This window comes from Zeus faber (assembly GCF_960531495.2).
Source record: "Zeus faber genome assembly, chromosome: 11".
Lineage (NCBI taxonomy): Eukaryota > Metazoa > Chordata > Actinopteri > Zeiformes > Zeidae > Zeus > Zeus faber.
In genome coordinates, this window is record NC_137205.1 from 11,145,000 (window position 1) to 11,169,794 (window position 24,795).

General features: G+C 41.4%; 1 protein-coding gene across 1 annotated transcript; it reads left to right on the top strand.

The window, feature by feature from the left end:
• Positions 1-512: 512 nt before the first annotated feature.
• Positions 513-24,379, top strand: LOC307236980 (zinc finger CCCH domain-containing protein 7B-like). The gene is made up of 23 exons (XM_080009575.1): positions 513-662; positions 835-902; positions 1,013-1,049; positions 2,898-3,095; positions 3,770-3,928; positions 4,120-4,200; positions 4,789-4,839; positions 4,977-5,013; positions 6,182-6,378; positions 6,609-7,269; positions 8,355-8,416; positions 8,512-8,596; positions 10,498-10,659; positions 11,378-11,592; positions 11,670-11,770; positions 11,938-12,119; positions 14,130-14,215; positions 14,847-15,031; positions 21,544-21,649; positions 21,805-21,913; positions 23,163-23,305; positions 23,538-23,707; positions 23,828-24,379. Exons 2-23 carry the CDS (start codon positions 844-846, stop codon positions 24,006-24,008), a joined length of 3,267 nt encoding a protein of 1,088 aa, XP_079865701.1. The 5' UTR covers positions 513-662; positions 835-843; the 3' UTR covers positions 24,009-24,379.
• The last annotated feature ends 416 nt before the right edge of the window (positions 24,380-24,795 follow it).

The window sequence follows — 24,795 nt, forward strand, 5'->3', positions numbered from 1 at the left end:
GAGATAACATCACTATCTGTTGGACCCTGCGACGGCGTGTAGCTACACGCTGGGAGTTAGAGGAGGGGCAAAATGCTGCGTTCCGGGAAAAGGGGAAATGGGACTCGCTAGTCCTCATTTAAGACCAAATATTATGTTCCATGACCCCTGTCCGGCATGGCAAGCTTATTACTACGCCAAGCTACGAAACGAACGTTAGATAAACAATACGAAGCGAAAACTACAGAGCGGTTCGGATCAAACGTAGACGTGTTTTCAAGGAAAAACCTATGGCACCCGGAGTTTCGGTCGCGGTTAATCGTGTGTGCCGCGATTCTTTTGTGACGTCGGGTCTGGTTTCTCGGTGAACTCGGGCCCGGCCGACCCGCCCCGAAATTCCGGCTCGGCATTCCGATTAGTGTCGCCGGTCAGCTGTACCTGGCGCGGGCGGAGGTCCGATTCCTCCGCGTTCCGACTTTGAGGGAACGCAGCGCAAAACAGGGCTCGGCGGTCAGGGAGCGGGGAATCGAAAGTGAACGTTCTGGGGCCAAATGGAAACTCAACTCCAGCGATATGGCGGCGGCGCACCTCTAAGCTGCTTTGCCAGCCGCCGATAAACACTAAAGAAGAGGAATTATTTCGTATACACGGCACCGACATAAGGTGCTTCCTCCTGGGAAACGGTATGACGTTCTAAACTTCCCCGTAGTTCCGCGAACTGTCTCCCACGCGTTTGGAAACTTTGATTTCCTGTGAAACGCGCAGGTTTCCTTCAGCGGAGCTCGTGGTTTTATTTTTTTTAAGACGCGTCGTCAATTGCTTGCGTGTTGAGTCGTGCAAAACCTCTCTTCTCAGAGTGTTAACATGGACTCTACGAGACAGAAGCGCAGGGAGGAGATCCAGAAGGGTCTGGCGTTCATCGAGTGAGGACAAACACTTCCACGTTTTTGTGACATTAAGAATAAAACAATAGGTCTGATCTACGCTTCGTGGCATTTCTCCATAACTAATGCTGACTCCTCATCTGTTCCAGGTCACCCGTTCCTTATTTAGACTCTGGGAACTACAAGGTATCACTGTCATGTTGCTTTCTTGTTTTGTTTTACTGCTAGTCAGAAATATAGGATAATTTCCTCTCATTGGTAATTCATTGAACTCCTGGAATCACTATGCTCCCGTCATGCCCTCTACATGGCACACTGGCACTATTAATACAAGAACAAGGCTAGAGATAGATGGATAGATAGATGGATAGATATACTTTATTTATCCCCAAAGGGAAATTGCGATTGTATGTAAACAGTAGGGAAAATAATAACAAAGCAATACAATAAAAAAAAGAAAATGCCAATACAGTATATGGAAAAATTGGAAAATACACAGTAAACCTAACAGTTAACTGTACATGATCAAATATGACAATAGACAGTAAAGAATATATATACACTAAACTGAGTGATAAACAGCAGTTATAACAGAAAGAATTACACAAGAACAATATAAATGAAACTTTATCAAAAATCAAAGGTCGTGTCCAAAAATGAAATAATGGTCCTATATACAATAGCTTATTAAAGCACAACTATGGAACTCTTGGTGTTTGGGGTTCGGCACCCCTACAGTTTCTGGGGCTAATTGCACTTTAAAACCGCTGTCGTAAAACTCGGTCTGGTGTCCAGAAATATTTTTTTTTACCAAAGATCAGTCACATTTCATGAACAGTCTATGTTGCGAAGTGCAGATATAATGTACACCTAGGTTACAGCGGCTCTTTGCACGGATCTCGCTGCTTGAGCGAGCACTCAGTCCATGGCTGCTCAAGAGCCTCCCTGGGTCACGGGGAGAAAGGTCACAGGGATCGAACCAAACATCCAGGAAGTGACATAGTGCCGTAAAGAGTAACGCACTTTTCCAGCGGTTTCGTACCCAAACACAGAAGTTACGTAGTGCACCAACAGGCGTTTGGGGTGTGGGTGGGAATGAAAAAGGTGCGGTTCTCCATATTACCAGTCAGTGTACCATCAAAATTATTCTGAAGCTCTGAAGCCACAGGGTTTGTTTCACCCTCTGACTCACGCGTGCGAGCCGATCTGCCAGGCTGAGCACATCTGGTACCTACACCGGTAACAGGGGGCCGATCCCCGCGCCCTCCCTCCCCGTCGCTCCTGGAGCCGTGGACTGAGTACTCGCTGAAGCAGCGAGGTCCGTGCAAGGGCCGCTGTAACCTTGGTGCACATTATATCTGCGTTTGTAACATAGACTGTTGTTTAAATGTGACCGATAAGGGTAAAATTTGTCCGGTAAAATGAATTATATTCGGACGCCGGACCGAGTTTTGTGGTGTGAAAGTGCAGTTGTACTGAGGAACTGTGGAGACGCCAAATACCCAAAGTTACATAGTGCTGCTAAACAGTGAACAGAATGTTGGCAATAAGCCTATGAACCCCAAAACTTAGACGAAAATATGTACAGCATGTTTTTTTGGAGACATGTTTTTCGCAGGCTAAGCGTATCACTGTCACCCAATGGGGAATCGGCTCATTCCGTTGCTTTTCAGTTTGGCACAGGCTGAATGTGCACAACTGAAGAGATGGGGTTAAATCAAATTCCAGGCCTAACCGCAGCACAACCAAATTTTTTGTGTATTCTGATGCCTTTTTGAGTTGTTATTCTTAAATTACCCATAGAATAGGGGTTACGCCTGTAAGAATTGGGACATGATGGTGCCCCAATAGAGTGGGATGGTAGGGAGAGTGAAGGTCTAAAAGAGCTGTCTGTCTAATCACTTATTAAACAGAAATGAATAACTTGGGGGTGTAAATAGTTTTTCATGAAATGTCTTTGCATGAATAAAGTCAAGGTGTGTGATGTTATTTGGGACCTTATTCATCACCACATCCTCTGCCTGCCCCCCTCAGGACCTTCTGACTCAGTTGGTTTGTGATCTGCTGGAAGAGGGAAAGGCTTCGTTCAAAGAGAACGACTGCGACGAAGCGTTTAAACAGTTCCAGGAGGGGTTAGACGTCGCAGATTATGCCACCACGGAGGAAATTTGCATCCCTGAAGCTTTTGTGGAGAGCTTGTACGTCAACCGAGCCATCACCTACCACAGCCAGGTGAGACGCTGATGACACCGCTTTAATTAGAAAATAAATTTTCCCGTGAACGCAGCATCACTTCCAACACAAATTACACTTTTCCTAATTTCCATGAACGTAGCATCACTTCCTGCTTGGAGGGCTCCAGAGAGCCGTGTCCGCGTCTTCTAGAGAACAAGTCCACTAGTTAATTGATCGTGGATGGTGTCGTTCTCTCGGATGGATAATAAAAATAAAATAAAAATAAAAATAATAAAAAATAAATAAATAAATAAAATAAATGCTTAAATGTGTTGCCAAATATTCTTTGGCGGCCGTTAATATACCTGGGCGGAGAATATCAGCTGAAAATGATGTACAGCCGGTAAATCGGTGCATCCCTAGTATTTTGTCTACACAATATAAATAAAAGCACCCATCTTCAGCTACTATTTTATTTGTCAGTAGAAACTTACTAAAACATAAAAATAAATACTTCAATGACTTAATTAGAGGCCTCCTACAACAGATTTTTGCCCACATTTTCATCTATTTTTGGGCTTTACAGGGTTAAACCGGCCTCAACTTGCCATATAGGCTTTTTATGGACAGGCCGAGTCTACTCTATAGGTCAGTTAATATGGCACAGTGACCCATTCATTTGGTTCGATGCTACTGATGCTGAGCATCTCCCTCTCGGTTATGTTCCTCAGGGGAAGTATGAGCTTGCCGTGCAGGATTGTGATGGCGCGCTAGGTGTGTGTAAGGAAAGTCATAAAGCGCTGTACACCAAGGCCCTCTGTCTGAAGGAGCTGGGACGGCACCTGGAGGCCTACAACTGCACCACGGACTGCCTGCTCATCACACGGATGGTAAAAGGAGGGAACACGGTGTTGGTCATGGGAGGGTTCCACACCTGGTTTATGGCCCTAGGATAACGGGCGGCACTGATGAAATTAAGACGTCCATTATGCAACAGAATTTCAATTTGGCTTTGTGGTTGTTTCATACTTCAAAACTGATTCTAAATATATCAAAGGTAACATGACGGTTCTCTGGACAGGACAAACAAGTGAACGATCTGGCCCAGGAGCTGGCCGTCCATCTTGGCCTAAAAAAACGAAAAGCCTACGTCCGTAACAAGGTAGGTGACATAATAATTGTCTCTTGTATTGAATAGGATAATTAACTATAGAGACTTGTTTGCTGTGTCGATTACGCACATTTTGGTATTTTTTAGTATTTATAGAGCTTATTGTGCGTAATCACCGGGTGTCATGACATTTCACTGCATATATGTATGAACGTATGTATATGTATGTGACAAATAATCTCTTGAACTTGAACTTGAACTTGAACTTGAAAGCAAATGGATTGTTGGGGGTGTGGGTGGGGGGGGGGGGGTTGCTTATGCCACTGATTCCAGTGGCACAAGCACAAGAAACTGGAAGACACTTCAATGCACAAAGCAATAAAAAGTACATATTAGTAATAATGATATAGTATCGTAATACTAATACAAATAAAATTAAGAAAAATAAAAACATTATAAACCACTCAAGAAAAAAGTCCCCAAGTGGGTGGGGGGGTGGGGCGGACAGAGAACTAACAGTTTAGTCGAGCCGAGGTCACACTTGACGTAGACATAACAACGGCTCGACTCATTGCTGCCGTATTTGCGATAGAGGAATAGTGACTAGCGAGGGCTGAGTGACTCCTTCTTATTTCCTAGGAAGAGACGAGCCGCACGAGCAAAGTAAATGGACGAAATTCCCCCAAAGAGGCAAGTGCGACATTTCTTTTTTCAGTGTTGTATCACGAATTGGATTGAATTAGGGTTACTTCATCAAAAATCTGTTTTTATAGCATGCAAACATTTTGTGTGTTAACAATGTGTCTATTTCCTCTCCTAATCACCAGGCGACAGATGATCTTTTGGGCAACAGTCTGAAACCAGGTTTGAGTTTTTTTAGGATCTATATTATTGTTATTATACACTTCATCAACTGTGCAGGCTGCACACGATGTTTATAGCATCCATCATTGCTTTTCTGATTGACTTTTTTGTGAGTTCTTATTTTACTGCTCAATCCTTGTCTAAGCCCCAGCATCTACAAGAGGCCTTACAGTGGACAGTGAAGCGATGATTGCTATAATAATAATAATAAAAATAATTTCTGGTTTGCATTAGGGATGCCAGGGTGAGGAATTTGTCCGGTGTTACCGGTAACACCGGTAACCGCACCAACCCTAGTTTGCATGTTTGATCAATATCATCGCTGGCACAAGCAAAAATAAAAAGTCCAAGATAGGGTTGGGCATCGTACCTATAAAACACCTCAACATCAATACAGGCTCCTAAACAATCCTTTGTTCATACCAATTTTCGTTTATATCAGAAATACTGCATTCAAAGGGATTTAGCGTTTTTAAATAGAACTGTTCTATCCAGTGGACATGGAGTCACACTTTCCTTTGTTTTGTTTTGGCAATTGAAAGAATTTATTACTAGAACTTTGAACAAAACATGTAATTTGGTGTTTGTTTTCCTTACACACAGTAGTGTAAGGAGAAGTACTCTGAGCTTTAACTTAAGTTAAAGTACAAATACGCGACTGAAACTGAAAAAGTAAAAGTGAAAGTACGATGTTGGTGTTTATACTTAAGTAAAAGTAGATAATTATTTGCTCTTAAATGTGCTTAAAGTATTAAAAGTAAAAGTACTCATCTATAATACAGCATAAGGCACCACTGTACCTTTGTTTCTGCAGATGAATGTTCAGCATATCCTAATAGAATATACTGTATATAATATATATAAATATAAATCCTGATGAATGTACATGGATATAAATCCATATTTTCAAAATTAAATTTATATAAATAAACATAAAACACGATAAAAAAAGTAAAACGTACAGCTGTTTGCTTTAAAATGGAATGGAATAACAGTTAAGTCTTTGAAACTGGATATATTTAAGTAACTACAGATAGTTGAAAAATGTACTTAAGTGCTTGTACTTTGTTACTTTCTCTTTATTATTATTATTATGTTTTTTGGAATTTACATAAAATGTACATTGTTACTTTCCACCCCTGCTGCCACCTTTTCTGTTTTTCCAAAGGTTCTCCCAGCATGACTCGGTCTCCCTTATCTAATCATCTCGGCACCATGCCCCTGGTGCCTGCTCCATACATGCGCCCCTTCGTGTTGGTATCTCCTGAATTGTCAGATCTGGATGCACTGGAGGACTCCGAGTTGGTGGGAGCCGACTTGGATGGGCTGCTGGACTCCTTTTCTCATAACCCAGAGCCTACTGAGGTAAAGGGGTGTGGTTCGTTGTGTTTGATGTTTTCCTTCTTTCCTCTGCCTTTTTCAGCTTTTACACTCAGTTCTCTTTAGTTTCTGCCTTTGCCATGTCGACACACCTATTTTTTCAAGACAACTTTTACCATCCTCCTTATACAGTAGGATTTCACTCATTTGATCATTTCACAATGCTATATTTATGATTTACTTTTTAACATTTCATTCCATTCTTTTTCATTCAGACCCACATCCATGCAGCATTACCCACTCTCACTAAATACAACCCTAATCAGAAACTCATTTATGTACCCACCGTCCCCACTGTTCTACCTGCCCCCACGCCTCAGCTCCCCCCTGCCTTCTTCAACTCTGTCGGCGTCAGCCACCTCAACTCTTTGGACACTTTTCCAACCCCGGGCGGCGAGGCGTTCACACTGGACACCCTGGACGCCCTTTCTGCCTCAAACGGCCTGGACGCTTTAGATAGCTTTGCACTGGGCCCGGGGATTGTTATCAACGCCAGCGGCAGTGGCGCTCCAAACACCAGGCTAATCATCGGATCGAACGCAGCAGCCCTGGATATCCTTAACGACGGACTGGATTCACTGGACGACCTGCTTGATTCACAGCCCAGCCTCAGCGCGGGACAGAAATCGCACAAACTCCAAACTAACAGAGACGTAGCGAATAAGTGCCTCGATGATTCCCTTGATGATTACTTGGAAAAAATGGAGGCCATCGCTGATCGATCTCGTCAGGATGGAGATATCACAAATTCCGGGATGAATGCTCTAGACTCCCTCGATTCCTTGGATACCTTCTCCACGCCGGAAATGATCACGACAGTATTGTCGATAACTGGCAGAGGCCTGGACTCGCTTCCCGATATCAGCCAACCTGGAGGTATATTCGTTTCCCAGAACTAAGTGTTTAGATTAGATTAGATTCAACTCGTTGTCATTGCACAGAGTACAAGTACTGAGGCAATAAAATGCATTTCTCTGCATTTCACCCATCCTATTACCTGACGTATCTAGGAGCAATGGGCTGCCGTATAGCGGCGCCTGGGGAGCAGGTAAGGGGTTAAGTGTCTTGCTCAAGGACACATCAGCACGCTACCAGGAGGAGCCGGGAATTGAACTGGCGATCTTCCGATTACTAGACGGCTCTACGTCCTGAGCCACTGCCCCCAAAAGCTTAAAAAATAAAATAAAATTATATAAAGTTTAAAAGATTCATTTGCTATTTTTCAAATCAGGCCTCGTTAAAACGTTGGTTCAACAATGTTGTGCCATGAATAGTTATAAATTAACTTCTGATAACACAACCTTGCCTTGAATATTGACACACTTACCACTCTACTGGAGCTTCTCGCTGTGCATAAATGCAGTGGGGCAAGCGTTTGAACCGTAAAAAAACATTAAATCTCCTTTTTGAAAACAGGAAAACTTGCATAATAGTCATTCCTCTCAGAGTCTGTTTGAACATCTTTTCAATAACAGTAACATCACATTTTATTTAGAACTACTTCTTGCAGTCGCCGCATTATATCCAATACAATGAAGGCTATACATTGCCTTCATTCTTATCAAAATGAAGAGGTGCAACTTCCCGTTTCTAGTCTCTGACATTGACGTGGATTTAGCCAAAAGAGCTGATTTGCAGAAGTGCAAAAGATTAAATAAAGCCCTGAAAAAACATTTATTTTTGGATGTAACACATAAGGACTGTATTGGACTTTAACGTTTTTTAATGTTTACTGTATACTGTCATCAATGAAAGTGTGACCTCCAGTTGCTACCAAACAGTATTCAAAAATGTCCTTAGGATATTTGAATATTGAAACCAACTCAAACTGCCATCCATAGAATACATCACAGTGATTTGTGACATTTTAAGAGATCAAACAAGTTTAAAAGATGCAATCAATTCATTGAATGTTGTTCATCAAGATAGGTTTTATTTTTTCTGATTTCATCTTCTTTCAGGCATCAAACCTATTAACAGTGCGACCAGCCTGGCAAAGAGTTCCACCAAGAATAACCGCAAAGTAAGATTCATGGTTAGGCTCTGCAATTTGAACCAGTTTTGATTTGTTTTATCAACTTGAACTAATAAACCTGATCACTTGTTTTTCCACTGAAGAAGAAGCAGAATGGCCCGGGAGCCGGTGTGCTGGCCTCTAGCCATGACTTCATGCCGGCCTGCTCTGCCTGTTTTCCCCGGCGGGGTACGTTGATACTGATACACACTGTTGGCTGCATCCGCCACACTGTGAATTTGACTTCTAAGGTGATTATTATTTGACTCACATAACTCGCCGCATATTGTGATACCTCAAAGGAGAAGCTTGTATTTTCAACCAGTAGTAGGTAGCTACAGATCCACGAGTGGGTGAGGAACCTGCCGCTGATTCTGAACATTGTGTAACCTCTTCATTCTGAAGGCACAGACCTAGCTCAAATACCAAGATTCCGTTCTTTATGAATTGAAGATTTATTGAAACTGCTGTATTGGCCGTGTGACCTTGTTATACCATAGAATATTGTGAACTCTTGCATTTATGATGCCTAAAACACTTGAATGACAGTAACCTAAACCATAGGTCTGACTTTTCTATTATGGAAGGATCAAATAGTTAACAAACTGGCTTGTTCAGCAGAAAATAAATAAGTGTTGTGTGTGAAAAATAAGGGTTAAGGGTTTCCGGCTAATAAATCAGCAGTAGCCCATTCCAACATACTATTAAAATACAGTATGTGCATCTCACATTTGAATTACGCACACATTAACATTTCTAATGAATCTATTGATTTTATTATTTATCACAACAAAACATCCGCTTTTGTTTCGCCAGCTGATCCACACAGTCATAAAAAAATGCAACTATAATAATAATAATAATAACCCTTATTTGAATAGCGCCTTTTGTGCCACTCAAAGTGTTATAATTAAAACAAGACAATAAAAGCAAAGCAAACAAGCAAAATGCATTTAATAATGAAATATATGAAAACAAATTAAAAACAGAGTAAGAAAAGCTAATAAAAGAAAATATACAACATTGCATTAAAAGAAAAAGTCAGCACATGCAGGTTTTTGCTCGTATTAGTCCTTTTTAAGGGTGCTCCGAGTATGATTTTTGGGGCCGATCGCTGGGAGCAGTATCGGCCGATAACGACCATGGGGTCTATTTGAAGCCTTCTATTTATCGTGTAGCATTATTTATTTAGTTCACTATTCTTAAAAACATTGTATACTAAGTATTAAAATTAAGAGATGAGAAAGTCATGAATTGAAAACTGTTTATTTATTGTCACTAGGCAACGTGTGCAACATATTCCACTCTCCACTCAATTGATTATTAAATAATATATACTATATATACCGTTTGTCAGGCCGGGTCGCGTAGGAATTTCCCCTCCATTTCCGGACCCTCTTTTACGTCTTTCTATTTTTTTATCGTTCAAACAACCAGAAATTTGTTAACTTATAAATTTCGGTTTTGAATTTCGGTTTTAAACTGGGCTCGGGCCGGGCCCCTAAATGCAGCCAATGGGAAGGGCCTTTGCTGGGCTCAGATAGAATGTGCACAGGCTCAGGTCGGGTCGGGCTTGTATTTTTGGGCCCGATCTGCTGTAAGCTCTAGTGTGCACGGAGGGGAGGGGCTAGAGCAAAGCAAGGAGGGGCTGAGTGAATGAATGCACTGCGCGCAGCTCTGCTAAGATTTCAGTTAAAATAGTAACTGTCACCTTTATAACGTTCACACTATTTAGAACGAATATCGGCCAATCTCGATCGGTGGCTGATCTATTGGGGCACCCTTAGTTCCTTTCTCACGCACTCCGATCTGGGGCCGTGAACCCAGTGGTCCTGGATAGGCTCAAGGGTCAAAGGTCTTGCAATGCAGACTTTTTTCACTTTCTTAAATTAAGACAAGGGGATTTAATATTCACAGCCTTCTGGTGCTAGTTCTGCTCAGTGAAAACCGAATATAAAACCTCATATAAACTAATATGTTTACATCTCACCTTCCAATGTTTTCCATTGTTTAACGTTTGATTGAACTGATTTGAGCTCTATTTGTTTCCCTCACCTTGCACTTTTCTCGCCCCCCTCCCTTTTTTCCAGGTAAATCAATCTATAGTTTTTCCCATAAGCCAGATCTTGTCCACAACTGTCAGCGGGACATTATGCTGTGCAGGAGGAAGGCAGACCACAGCTCGCCGTGGACCAGAGTTCGACAATTTCCCACGGTGAAATCCTTTGCCGGATCATTTGTGCTCTGCAGGGGTAAGAACATTAAGTGTGGATGTTTTATATTGTATATCTTGGCAGAAGATGTTTAAGATTAAAAATCGTACTTGTGCTGAAGGTGATTTTTAGACCCGTGAGGCATTCTTGCGTTCTGATTGGTCGAGACTGATGAGACGTTATTAGAGCTGTAGGAAAGGAGTAATACCAGTGTTCTGGACAACAAAGTTTAAATGACCTTGTAGTCAGAGTACTTAAAATAAATGTTAACTAAGTTATAATCTGGAAGGTTCACATATTTCATAATTTTTACATTTTTAGCCGCTGTATTTCAAGACACAGCCATTCAATGTATTTACGTTATGCATGTGCTTCTCTATATGGTGTTTCCAGTGTTGGTGGTGGGGTCTGCCTTTCCCAGTGAAAAATGCAAAGATTGAGCATGCACAAGAAATGAAAGGCCGATATGGATGAACATTCACAAAAGAACAACACTCACGGATGAAAAAATACTCCCCCACCTCAAGTGACCAAGAAAAACAAAAAACAATCAGAAGAAGGCAAACTTACAAGAAAATAATTTGACCAATTTAGAGTGGAGATATGAGTAAACTCAGGTGTAAGAAAAAAAAAAGTTGCCATTTCGGATGGAATCCTAGGACTTACTGTAATGTAATCCACCCAACACAGACAATCGTATGGATTACCACTTTAATTAAGGCAAATGCTGGTCCATGTGTCATGTTCTCCTTCATAGAACTGCTGAACTCTGGCGATTTGGGCGTGTGTAAATACGGAGAGCAGTGTACCTTCGCCTTCAACCAGCTGGAGATAGACGTCTGGACCGAGGAGAGAAGGGGAACTTTCGACAGGACGCAGCTGTTCGAAACGCCCGGCGTCCAAACGGACCCAGCGCACAGAGTCGTGCAGATCCTTCAAGATCACGAGGGCAGGTTCCTGTTCCTCTGTCAGGTGAGTGAGCGTGCGGAAGTTCAAACAAAGGCAGCGTTCTGTATCTCAGTGTGCCTCCCCTTTTCATTTGGCTTCAGAAATGCTACGACGGTAAACCGAGAATCATTAGCGAGCGTCGTCGTGACAACCACAGCATCTGTTCCAACCCGCAGGGGCGCCACATGTTCGACGCCAATAAGTGAGTCCATTTTGAGAAAAAGGCCGACACAATGCCTTCGTACAACCTTGACTTTATTCAATGACTCAAATACACACACACACACACACACACACATACACATACACACACACACACACACACACACACACACACACACACACCATTGACCCCTCCGTGTTCCTCAGGTGCTTGGTATACGTGGTGAAAACCACCAGCGTGCACTACAGAAAGGTCCGGCCGCTGAATGACTCCTACTACGTGGAGTTGTGCCGCCACGCCATGCGCTACAGCTGCCAGTTGGAGGACAACTGCCACTTCGCCCACTCCCTCGTAGAGCTCAAGACCTGGAAGCTTCAGCGAGACACAGGTACAAGCCTTTAGAGCGCGCTCTACGTAAACAGCCTTGGTGCAAGTCGAAACTCGACATTTGGTTGTGCCGGTGTCAAAACTGCAAGCTGTGTACAAAAACAAAGTGAATGCTTTTGAATAAATAAATTAAATAAAATTGCAAATAGACACTTAAAATAGCCTTTGACATTGAGATTGTATAATAAACAAATATAAATAATAGACAATGAGATGAACATTATATTATTTTTTAATTAATACATTTATTTGTTTTGCATGAAAAAAAATAGTGCTTATGAAAAAGTACTTGAAAGTCCTTGAATTTCATTTCACAATGCCAGAATGAACCCAGGGTAATTAATTCCAATATTAAAAAGTAAGAAAACCCTGCTGGTGACCAACAAATAGGGAAAGGAAAATACTCCTTTGAGGTAAGATAACCAAATGCCACAAAAATGCAATATTACATACATTTGGACTACTGGCAACCGTGGAAGTAACCAAAGGAGATTTTAGAACACAACACAAGCCCACTAAAACATCCATCAACAGTAAAATATGAAAATGTTGTGAATGGATATATGCAACAAAATATTACTGCTATTACTGGTTACACTCTGGCATGTGGTGTGAAAGGCTTATAACCCAGTGACTACAATATTAAATGCTTCAAATTCAGTATTCATTTTCCTGCCAGCCATGAGCTCCCGATGGGTGACAAGATTTTACAAGATTTTAGCCCATAGTGGTTAAATAGACAGCATAATGGGATTAAACTTGATATGATGGATACAACTATTGAACGGTACCGCGCTCATTTGGCCACAGACGGGCTTGTTTGGCGCTCGTGGCCGAGCATGGCTGTGTGTGTGAGTCGAAGGTGCAAATTAATTTTGCACATTTAAACAATGGTGGTGTGAAAATCATTTGCCAAGCTCAAAACCTCTCTTACATCGGGTTACATTTTTCTCCAACCTTTTAAGCTGAAAACATTTTTACAACTACCAAACCCTACACCGTTTTGACTACATATAACATATGATAACATACATATAACGTATGCCTTTAATGTTAGAGAAAATTGTCGTTATTAATCCCTGGGAGAAATTATGTATGTGTATGACCAGAACCCATGAGCAAGTGATGGAAGATTCAAAAGTTTATTGTCATGGTTAGATTTTATTTTTATTGGGGGGGGGGGGGGGGGTGATCACTTGATTTTACATAACAAAAGACTGTTAGAAATGTGTGGATAAAAGCAGCTTGCTCTGAGGCGATGGAAGCCAGTGGGACACAAGAGACACTGTGTGGAGTGTGGTAATAAAACTACGCATGATGTGGTCAGATGTGTCAAATGATTACACCTATTGGACGGTAAAACATGTAATTAACCAAAGGGTTGGAGGGGCTTGACACGGCAACCGCTAAGTATATACTACTGAACAAAGAAAGTAAATACTGTTTAATAACATCTGTATTTAAGATTGGCGCTAATACTGTGGCTTTTCAATAGAGGGACTTTTTTTCTCTTTCTTTGCTGCTGTAAACACAAAATGAAGCACATTTTAAATACTACTACTACTATACTCCTAAATACTACAAACTAGTAGTATTATTTTATGCAAAAATGTCAAAACACTAACAGAAACACATAACTATCAAAAGGCACTTTCACCATTTTTTCTACTGATTATATATTCTATACTGTATATAATTCCTTAGCTCCATGGAGGGTGCTCGAGTATCTGTTGTGACTGATAGAGGTGCACTGTTTAACTTTTAAACAGAGGGAATGTTACTTAAAACTAAAGATAAATTTGGTTCAGCCGCTGCGCTTTGCAACGTTCATGGATACTGTACTTTTTCGGGCCTCTCCCGGTTTCCCATGTTAACTTCCATGTTAAGGTTCAATGCTTTAAGAGTATTGGGACTATCATTCTGAGCAAATTCCAGAAGGGGGCAGTATATTGCCTCATGAGAACAAGAGAAGTTGATGGTTATTCTGTTTTCATCTGTGTGTGACCTACAGGTATCACCCATGAAGTGATAGTGGAAGAATCCATTAAATATTATGGCAAACAAGAGCAGGCTGCAACAAAACCAAAGAGCAGAGATGTAAGTTATTTAATTTTACATAAATAGTATTTTGTCTATCTCTGGGAGACATAAAAGACAAAAAACTGTATCTCCCCCCCTTATGTTGAATGCTCTGGTTTATGCTGAATAGACTAGAGGAAAGTTTGGTGTGGTTAAATGTGTATAATATTTTTTATGCACGCCTTGAGTGCACGCCCACAAATGACTTTTTTTTTTATTTACTCAAAATCTTGCAAAATGCTTCTTATGTTTCTCATGAAAAATGCAAGAGTTGTGTATTCCCTCCTCGAGGCCAAAACTAAAGGTGTCTGGAGTCATTACATGAAATGGGTGCCATTCCGCCTTTCTATTTTCAGAATGTGGATATTTCATTGTGAATGTTAAACTTACCAGAACTTTGCACGGACATGAAAATGAACTGAAGTCTATTAAAAAAATATATTATTATTATTATTATTATTATTATTATTCACTACAAAATAACATTTTCTCATAGCGTATGTTAATTATGAACTTTAAATTAATAGTTTTAACGCCAAACATGTTGGCAGATTGTTGTGTTTTATAGACTTGTTGTGGAATTTTGTCGACCCAAATGGCACTCCTTTCATGGAATGACTCTCTAACCATTGTCTCGCTCCAACTCAAGCCGTCTACTGGCAGCAAACCAAGAGTAGCCGGAGGAGGGGGAGGTGGGGCGTGGGGAGGAAAAGGCGGCGGCAGCAGGAGTCTCAACATGAGGATGAAATTCATCTGCGGTCAGTGCTGGCAGAACGGCCTGGTCAGCGACCCGGACAAATCCTTCAAGTACTGCTCCGCGAAGGCCCGGCACAGGTGAGCAGGAACCCAACTCGTGTCTCATCAGCTGAGCTTTGAGAGAACCTCAGCAATTAGGAAACAAAAATGTGAGAAATGTGTGAAGTATGCCAAAAAACAGCCAAAGAAAAAATGTCCTCCATGCCACATGAGTTTGGTCGAAATTCTTCAGAAGAATTAGAAACCCCCGAACCCTCAGCCCATATTCAGATAAGAAACCAGAAGAAGAGATCAGCAGCATCGTTATGTGTCCAACTTCGCCGCCAAGATTAGATAAATTACTTATCTATCGCTTGAAAATATTCCAAAATTGTGCAGACTGCCTTTCTATCGCTGTCATTACAGCGGAGCATCTGCTCTGGTTGTTCGTACGCGTAGTACACATCACGAGCGCCACTCACCAGAGATGTGGAGATGAGGTGACTGTGGTCATTGTGTGTTTTGACGATATTAGCAGAAAAGAGACTTTGAGGCGAAGCGGTAGGTGTGTCGCATGTCATGTTAGCTCGCTGGGAAGCAGGCGTAACACAGCTCCAAAGTCGGCCAAAAATGAAAATTGAAAATGAGCAAGACACTTAACCCCTAATTGCTCCTGGCTGCGTCCGTCGGTGTTGGAATAATTGTAAGTCGCTTTGGATAAAAGTGTCTGCCAAATATAATGTAATGTTCTGCACGTAGGTAGAAGATGTGATTTTCGCCCTGTTTTTTTCTTCCTTATTTCTGCACACAGTGGAATGGCTGCAAAGCTGAGGCTCTTGTGAATCCAAAGAGCCAGATTGCATTCATGTGTGATGAAATATGACCTCATAGTCACAATTTCAATGTGATGAAAGCATTTTTTAAAACTTGACCTTACTGTATAAAATTACCTATTGTGACCTCTAGGATAATCACAGCCTCATGAAACACTAGACCCAGAATCTAGACGCCTATACCAATCCCAATGTATGGGATGTCCAGGTTCACTGAAGCTAAGTTTGATTTTCTGAGCCTTTTTTAGGAAATAGAGCTTGTCATCCAATCGTCAAAATCGCACAAACCTCCAATTTTCAAAGGTTATTGATACTGCATCACAGCATTACGTTTTCTAAAGTGTTTCTCAAGGTCATGAGGACTTCAGGTGGTCTTTTTCCACTCTTTTTTTCCCCCATTCTCGCGGGGTCAAAAATGACTAGAAAGCGTAATTAATGGCATCAACCCACAACTCAGTGCAGCAACTAATCACACATTATTGAGCAGGTGAATGGCCGTCATTAGGCATGGGTATAATTTTTAAAGGCCCTTTACGCTCCAAATATTAATAATTTTATCAGGCATAATTACAAACATAATGTATATTACCTTTTAATTGATAGGAAAGATTGACATAGAGTGTAAAGCTGCATCTCAAATGATTCATTCAGGTCTCGGCTTTCTGATGGTGTAAGGCAGGGGTTCAAACTACAGGCCCGGGGGCCAACATCCAGCCCGCCAGACAAGTTAATGTGGCCTGCTATATGGTGATCATTTATTGATAAATCAGGCCCCCCAAATATTTTTTTCAAATCACAATGCTTAATATATAATCTATAATCTTAATTAATAATCGTAATTAATAAGAGAGATTAACAGGATTACAAGGCAATTCACTAACGTGCGGAAGAAGAAAAAAAAAACAGGCCGGTTTTCCCTTGGAGTTCAACACGGTCCTCCCTTAGAAGAAAACAACCTGGCTGGTGGCCCCCTGGTCATTTGAATTTGAGACCACTGGTGTAAGGTACTTGTATATGGCACCAACTGCTGACCCTCCCCCCCTTCTTTGGCTGGAGCTGGTTCAACTGCTGACCCCCCCCCCCCCCCCTTCTTTGGCTGGAGCTGGTTGCATCAGTCTCCCGAGATCAGATATTAAACCTGCTTGATATCTTGAGCCATCTGTTGGGATTTGGCGAGCAGTCGGATCGCGTTATGACCAGTTCATATCACACATTCGTTGCTCACGGGAGTGCGCTGTGATTTCCCTCCGATCTGGGGCTATGCATGGTGATCTCCAAAAACCTGTGGGGGAGTGGAAAATCAGGCCAGAATCATGTCGTCTGAACTTGCCATAAGACTGCAGGTAAAACGTGACTTGACTTGCTTTAACTAAGGACTCGATTCGACTTGACGTGACATAACCTGTGACTTGACTTGACTTGACATAACCTGTGACTTGACTTGACTTGACATAACCTGTGACTTGACTTGACATAACTTGTGACTTGACTTGACATAACTTGTGACTTGACTTGACTTGACATAACCTATGACTTGACTTGACATAACCTATGACTTGACTTGACATAACTTATGACTTGACTTGACATAACTTATGACTTGACCTGACATAACCTGTGACTTGACTTGACATAACCCGTGACTTGACCTGACTTGACTTGACATGACATAACCTGTGACTTGACTTGACATGACATAACCTGTGACTTGACCTGACTTGACATAACCTGTGACTTGACTTGACATAACATTTGAATTGACTTGACATAACCTGTGACTTGACTTGACAAAACCTTTGACTTGACTCGACTTGACATAACCTGTGACTTGACTTGACATAACCTGTGACTTGACTTGACATAACCTGTGACTTGACTTGACATAACTTGTGACTTGATTTGACTTGACTTGACATAACCTGTGACTTGACTTGACATAACCTGTGACTTGACTTGACATAACCTGTGACTTGACTTGACCTGACATAACCTGTGACTTGACTTGACATAACATTTGAATTGACTTGACTTGATTTAACCTGTGACTTGACTGACATAACCTGTGACTTGACTTGACTTGACTTGACATAACCTGTGACTTGACTTGACATAACTTATGACTTGGCTTGACTTGACATAACCTGTGACTTGACTTGACATACTGTAACCTGTGACTTGACTTGACATAACTTATGACTTGGCTTGACTTGACATAACCTGTGACTTGACTTGACATAACCTGTGACTTGACTTGACATAACCTGTGACTTGACTTGACATAACTTGTGACTTGACTTGACATAACATTTGAATTGACTTGACCTTACATAACCTGTGACTTGACTTGACATAACCTGTGACTTGACTTGTCATAACCTGTGACTTGACTTGACATAACTTGTGACTTGACATAACCTTTGACTTGACATAACCTGTGACTTGACTTGACATAACTTGTGACTTGACTTGACATAACATTTGAATTGACTTGACTTGACATAACCTGTGACTTGACTTGACTTGACTTGACATAACCTGTGACTTGACTTGACATAACTTATGACTTGGCTTGACTTGACATAACCTGTGACTTGACTTGACATACTGTAACCTGTCACTTGACTTGACATAACTTATGACTTGGCTTGACTTGACATAACCTGTGACTTGACTTGACATAACCTGTGACTTGACTTGACATAACCTGTGACTTGACTTGACATAACTTGTGACTTGACTTGACATAACATTTGAATTGACTTGACCTTACATAACCTGTGACTTGACTTGACATAACCTGTGACTTGACTTGTCATAACCTGTGACTTGACTTGACTTGGCATAACTTGTGACTTGACTTGACATAACCTTTGACTTGACATAACCTGTGACTTGACTTGACATAACTTGTGACTTGACTTGACATAACATTTGAATTGACTTGACTTGACATAACCTGTGACTTGACTTGACATAACCTGTGACTTGACTTGACTTGACTTGACTTGACATATCCTGTGACTTGACTTGACATAACTTATGACTTGGCTTGACTTGACATAACCTGTGACTTGACTTGATATACTGTAACCTGTCACTTGACTTGACATAACTTATGACTTGGCTTGACTTGACATAACCTGTGACTTGACTTGACATAACCTGTGACTCGACTTGACATAACCTGTGACTTGACTTGACATAACTTGTGACTTGACTTGACATAACATTTGAATTGACTTGACCTTACATAACCTGTGACTTGACTTGACATAACCTGTGACTTGACTTGTCATAACCTGTGACTTGACTTGACATAACTTGTGACTTGACTTGACATAACTTGTGACTTGACTTGACATAACCTTTGACTTGAATTGACTTGACATAACCTGTGACTTGACTTGACATAACCCTTGACTTGACTTGACATAACCTTTGACTTGACTTGACTTGACATAATCTGTGACTTGACTTGACATAACCTTTGACTTGACTTGACTTGACATAACCTGTGACTTGACTTGACATAACCCTTGACTTGACATAGCCTGTGACTTGACTTGACTTGACATAACCTGTGACTTGACTTGACATAACTTGTGACTTGACTTGACATAGCCTGTGACTTGACTTGACATAACTTGTGACTTGACTTGACATAACCTTTAACTTGACTTGACATAACCTTTAACTTGACTTGACATAACCTTTAACTTGACTTGACATAATCTGTGACTTGACTTGACATAACCTTTGACTTGACTTGACTTGACATAACTTGTGACTTGACTTGACATAACTTGTGACTTGACTTGACATAACTTGTGACTTGACTTGACATAACTTGTGACTTGACTTGACATAACTTGTGACTTGACTTGACATAACCTGTGCCTTGACTTGACTTGACATAACTTGTGACTTGACTTTACATAACTTGTGATTTGACTTGACTTGACATAACTTGTGACTTGACTTGACTTGACATAACTTGTGACGTGACTTGACTTGACATAACTTGTGACTTGACTTGACTTGACATAACTTGTGACTTGACTTGACATAACTTGTGATTTGACTTGACTTGACATAACTTGTGACTTGACTTGACTTGACATAACTTGTGACTTGACTTGACTTGACATAACTTGTGACTTGACTTGACATAACATTTGATTTAACTTGACTTTACATTACTTGTGACTTGACTTGACTTGCCTTGACATAACCTGAGAGTTGACTTGACTTGAGATGACATAACCTGTGACTTGACTTGACTTTACATTACTTGTGACTTGCCTTGACATAACCTGAGAGTTGACTTGACTTGAGTTGACATAACCTGTGACTTGACTTGCCCAAGGGAATATGGCTTAGGACTTGCTTGACACTGGGACCAAATTACTTGAGACTTACTTGTGACTTAAGGGGTACTTGGACATGCGTCTGCCGTTTGTGATGAAAGGTTCGGCATTTTTTTGAGACCTGGTTCTTGATGAGTCACTCAAAACAAGTCGTTCAATTTGATTCAGATGGTTTAATGCACGGTGAGTGAAAGAGGACTTCCAGTGAAAGAGAGTGAGAAGAGTCGGCCATTTATTATTATTATTACTATTTTTCACAATCATTGCAATTTATTTTTCAATGGCAAGTACCATATTAATATAATAGAAACGTGTGTAGAAGTGAAAGAGACTTTTATTTGAAGTTTGAACTGGACATTTCCATGTTAGTTATATGTTGATTCCTACTAAAACTCAGTGGGAGATAAAGTTGCATTATACTGAAACTTGGTGATAGTCCCATATTCTATTTTATTGGAACTCAGTGATCGTTCCATGTTGTATGTGAGCGTGATCAAATCACACGATTTTTTTGTCATTGACGTAGAGCAGATATACCCAATGAGACCGCGTGTTTTATAAACTCAAAATGATGGGACGACCATGTAAAAGATATTTAATAATCATTGTTTTATTATAAACATATAAATGAACGGAAATCGGAAACCTGAATCTGAAAAAAATGGAATCTGCAGGCAAGACTTATAAAAAATCTGAAATTGGAAACAGCCAGGAAAATTGCAGTAGGTGCATCTCTAGTTGGTAAACATGTTTGGTAACTTTACGAGATGATGCATTTCAAGGGGTAAATCCTAATGAGATTATTTGTGTACTGTATATAGTTAGCCATAGTAGCTCGCATACGATGTGATGAGCCTCATTACGTGACGGCCACGGTGTGAATAACTGATGGAGTCATTAAGCTGCAGTAACTCAAACGCCACAGAGACTCCCTGTTCCACTGTTGTGGTACCAAAATATTTTCACAAGGTTGCCTAGTTTGTATGAGAACCTCCACAATTAAGGAAACAAAAGCTCAAGAAACCCAAGTATGCCTAGAATAGCCAAAGAAAAGTCTGACCAAATTAAAATGTCCTTTGGGCTCCATAAGTTTGGTACAATTCTTAAGCATAATTAGAAACCCCCAAACCCTCAGCCCATATTCAGATAAGAAACCAGAAGAAGAGATCAGCAGCATCGTTATATGTCCAATGTCAAATATGCTTATGCTATTCCAGCATTACAAAGAAAATGCAATGTTTTATTCAAGATATGTATTATAACAATCATTCTTAGATTATTTGGATGAGCTAAAAAATGTAATACGTAGAAAAGATGAGATCATTAAACAGAACATGATTTGAATGTATCTGGATCTCATTTGTGTCTCATTGTTTGGCTCTGGGCTGCCCTTCCATAACATTCTGAACAGCTGGACTAAAGAACGACGTGTCCTGCTGGTCAAGTCCATGGAAGGGAGTAAGTGGGTTCAAGTCCGACCACTGCCGTTCGCCAAGAACTACCCCATGCATTACGATGTGAGTATTCCTGCCTTGTTAGTTGTGTTGTGCAATCAACATTGGTCAGTCTGTCACTGACTTGGAAAAAGAAGTGTTACCAAAAACATCTGCAAAGTATTTGTAGCGTAACATTGTGATCATGTGTGTGACCAAATGGTGCTCTCCACATGCAGATCTGTGCCCAGATCGTGGAGAAACGGAGGTGCAATTACACTGGAAACTGCACTTTTGCTCACAGCCAAGAGGAGAAGGAGCTGTGGACCTACATGAAGAATAATGAATGTGAGTTACCAAAAACAATAAGGTCATGTCCAACCCACCTTTGTATGCCCCAGAGTAAGAAATCAGTCCTAACTGCCCAAAAACTTGCGTTAAAGGTTGTTTTTTTTATTCTCATAAGCACAAGACTGCATGGAAGCAGATATTGCTGGCTATGAAATTGTTATACATAGAGCCAACCACAACATAGTAAACAAAAAAATCGTAATAAAAGAAGAAAGAAAATATGGTACAAACAAGAAGCATGAAAGGAATCTAGAAATATTAATAAGAAAGGACATTTTATGGTCCCGACTGACCAACAGAAGGGGTTCAGAGAAAGTCAAAGATGGTGACACGTGGTGAAGTCATTTAGCCTGTTTGTATGGGGAAATGAGTTCCAATAGACCTCTTTTCCACTGCACAAAAATCCGGCTTACCACCCACTAACATCTGTCTTTTGTCTTTATTGGGAACAATAACTTTCATTACTATTCATTCCCGGGACAAATGACTGCACTAGTCACGGGTATTTATCGGCTCCAGCTCCGATCGGCAGTGATGGAAACATGACACCGGAGTTCCCATGCTTATTTTTGGCCGGTTTCCGGACGTTGGCGTGTAAATAGACAGGAATATCTGTGTGTCATTAGATCATTTCATATCCGATTTAGAATCCAAAATCAAAATCAGAAGTTATTGACTTTTTTCCAGCATGGACCGCTCCATGCGCAGAGAACCGTCACACTCCAGCACCGCCCCATGCTGGCCCTCGAACCGGAGGAGCGTCTCAGCTCCCTGCCACCAAAGGACCGGGCCTGATGCACGCACAGCGTGCATCGGGCGCTACCGGTGTGGGCATGGATACTCCATGCTGCTTTCTCCTGTTTTTTTCCTCAATCACACTGGAAACATGACACTGAAACATGAAACTTTTCCGGTGTGTTCATGACGTCTAGCATGACGCAGCAGAAAAAAAAGAAGAATGAAATACTCGCCTACTGGCAATGGGAAATGCGTCAATCTCCGATTTTTTGTTGGTTTCCCCACATTTAAAAAAAACTGCAAAAACACGCTAATTTTGGTGTTAAAACAGTAATACAAACACACCAGTTGTCTCCCAACTCCAGGGACTCTCAGCACGCCAAGTTTCATTTGGAAGTACATAATTTTGGAATGATGCTAGATGTGCTCAAGAAAGCCCCTCTGTCTCAAATGTCACTTTTTGCCAGAGAACATAGTGTAAATCCAGTGTCTAAATCTCGCTCTGCAGTGAAGGACATGCAGCAGATGTATGACATGTGGCTGTCCCTCACCGGCCACAAACGCCAAATAGACGGAGCGTTGCTCACCCAACCCTCACAATCCAGCGAAGAGAAACTCATCATCATGCCAACCGACTACGCTGAACCAATGGTGGGTAGATTAGTTTTACTTTAGTTCATAATTTATGATGCTTTTATTCTAAGTTGTCTCTGAGCAGCAAAAGCTCCCAATTGAAGGTTTCTGATACTGATTTTTCTCTGAGGGATCTACCTTGACTACGACCTTGCCTCTCTTGGTCTCACATCAGTCATCTGTATTCATGACCAACCATCCGTACTTTTTCATGTTAAGAAATTTCCAACGCTTCTTTTGTCCATTTCAGAGTGGCTTCTACTGCCGCTTGTGTGGGCGGCACAGTAACAGTGAGCGCCAGTGGCAGCGGCACATCTCTACCGAAAAGCACAAGGACCGCGTGTTTAGCTGTGAGGGAGAGGATGAGACTCTGACATGGTACTACCGCTTTCCAGGACCGCACTTCGAAATCTGCCCCAAGTATGATCCTTTTCCTTGCCTTTTTATTCTTTCATGTTAGATTTTAATTTGTAGTAGCCTAGACAGAGGAGTTCATTTTCACCGTAAAAGCCTAACCCTGAATAAATATATGATCGACAGATTGGATAGCAAATGTCCTGAGGGTGTAAGCTGCGACTACGCCCACAGCCCTAAGGAGCTGCAGGAGTGGTTGGAGAGGCGCGACTTCCTGCGACTGAAACTTGCCAAAGCAAGGGAAGACATGCTCATCATGCCTGATGAGTTTGACTTTGGGAAGTACAACTTTCTACTACAGGGCTAGGAAGACATTTAGCAGGGCTATCAATTTATGTGAACTTTGTCTTTTTGCCACAATTGTTACCGACCTAGCGACCTACCGTCTTACATTAATCATTCGATTCCTTGCAAAATCGACCGCACTGCAAAGCCCTTGCGCTTGTTTTTCCACTTACTCAGACATTTACAACCAAAAAAAAAAAAGTTTATGTGTTGCCATAATTGTTTTTTTCTTTTTGTATGAATACAAATGCTGTACGAGCTATCTGGCACTAAAAATTGCTTGTGCGAGATATTATTGTTATATGATGTTCGGAGTGTACTCTTTTACCGATGTAACCTTTCATGTGAGCGTCACTGTTTCCAGAGAGAGACCTTTAATTAAAAACATATCTTTGCCAATGAAGTCTTGACACTTTCATTCCGTTTTCAGGGAAAGCATGACCACATATACACATGTGCATTACATTCTCTCTTTCTTATTATCGCTACAGTTTATTATCATACTTCGGACCAAACGCTGCACCGTGATCTGTGTGGGGGGGGGGGGGGGGGTTGTAATTATTTCCTCCTTTCTGTCCGATTATCAATGCCCTCTTTTCTCCCTGCTCGTTTCATTTGCATGCGACGCAGTGTGCAGGCTGTTCTCACACCCCGTCTTCCACATGCCGCTGTGTGTGCCGAAATGTGCTCGCCCTGTTGTTTTGGCCTTTGGGCCCGCCCCTCCCCGGCCCCCCGATTGGCTCGGCGAGCTGGCCGACGGGCCCGGCAGCCAAGGGGAGCCGAGGTGCTCGGCGCCGTCCGATTCATTG

What these genes read in the sequence shown, in the direction of transcription:
- LOC307236980 (XM_080009575.1), top strand. Translation starts at nt 844, where the DNA reads ATGGACTCTACGAGACAGAAGCGCAGGGAGGAGATCCAGAAGGGTCTG. An exon ending in GCCTGCTCATCACACGGATG is followed by an intron (nt 3,929 to 4,119) that starts GTAAAAGGAGGG and finishes TTCTCTGGACAG; the next exon opens with GACAAACAAGTGAACGATCT. An exon ending in CTACATGAAGAATAATGAAT is followed by an intron (nt 21,914 to 23,162) that starts GTGAGTTACCAA and finishes CTCGCTCTGCAG; the next exon opens with TGAAGGACATGCAGCAGATG.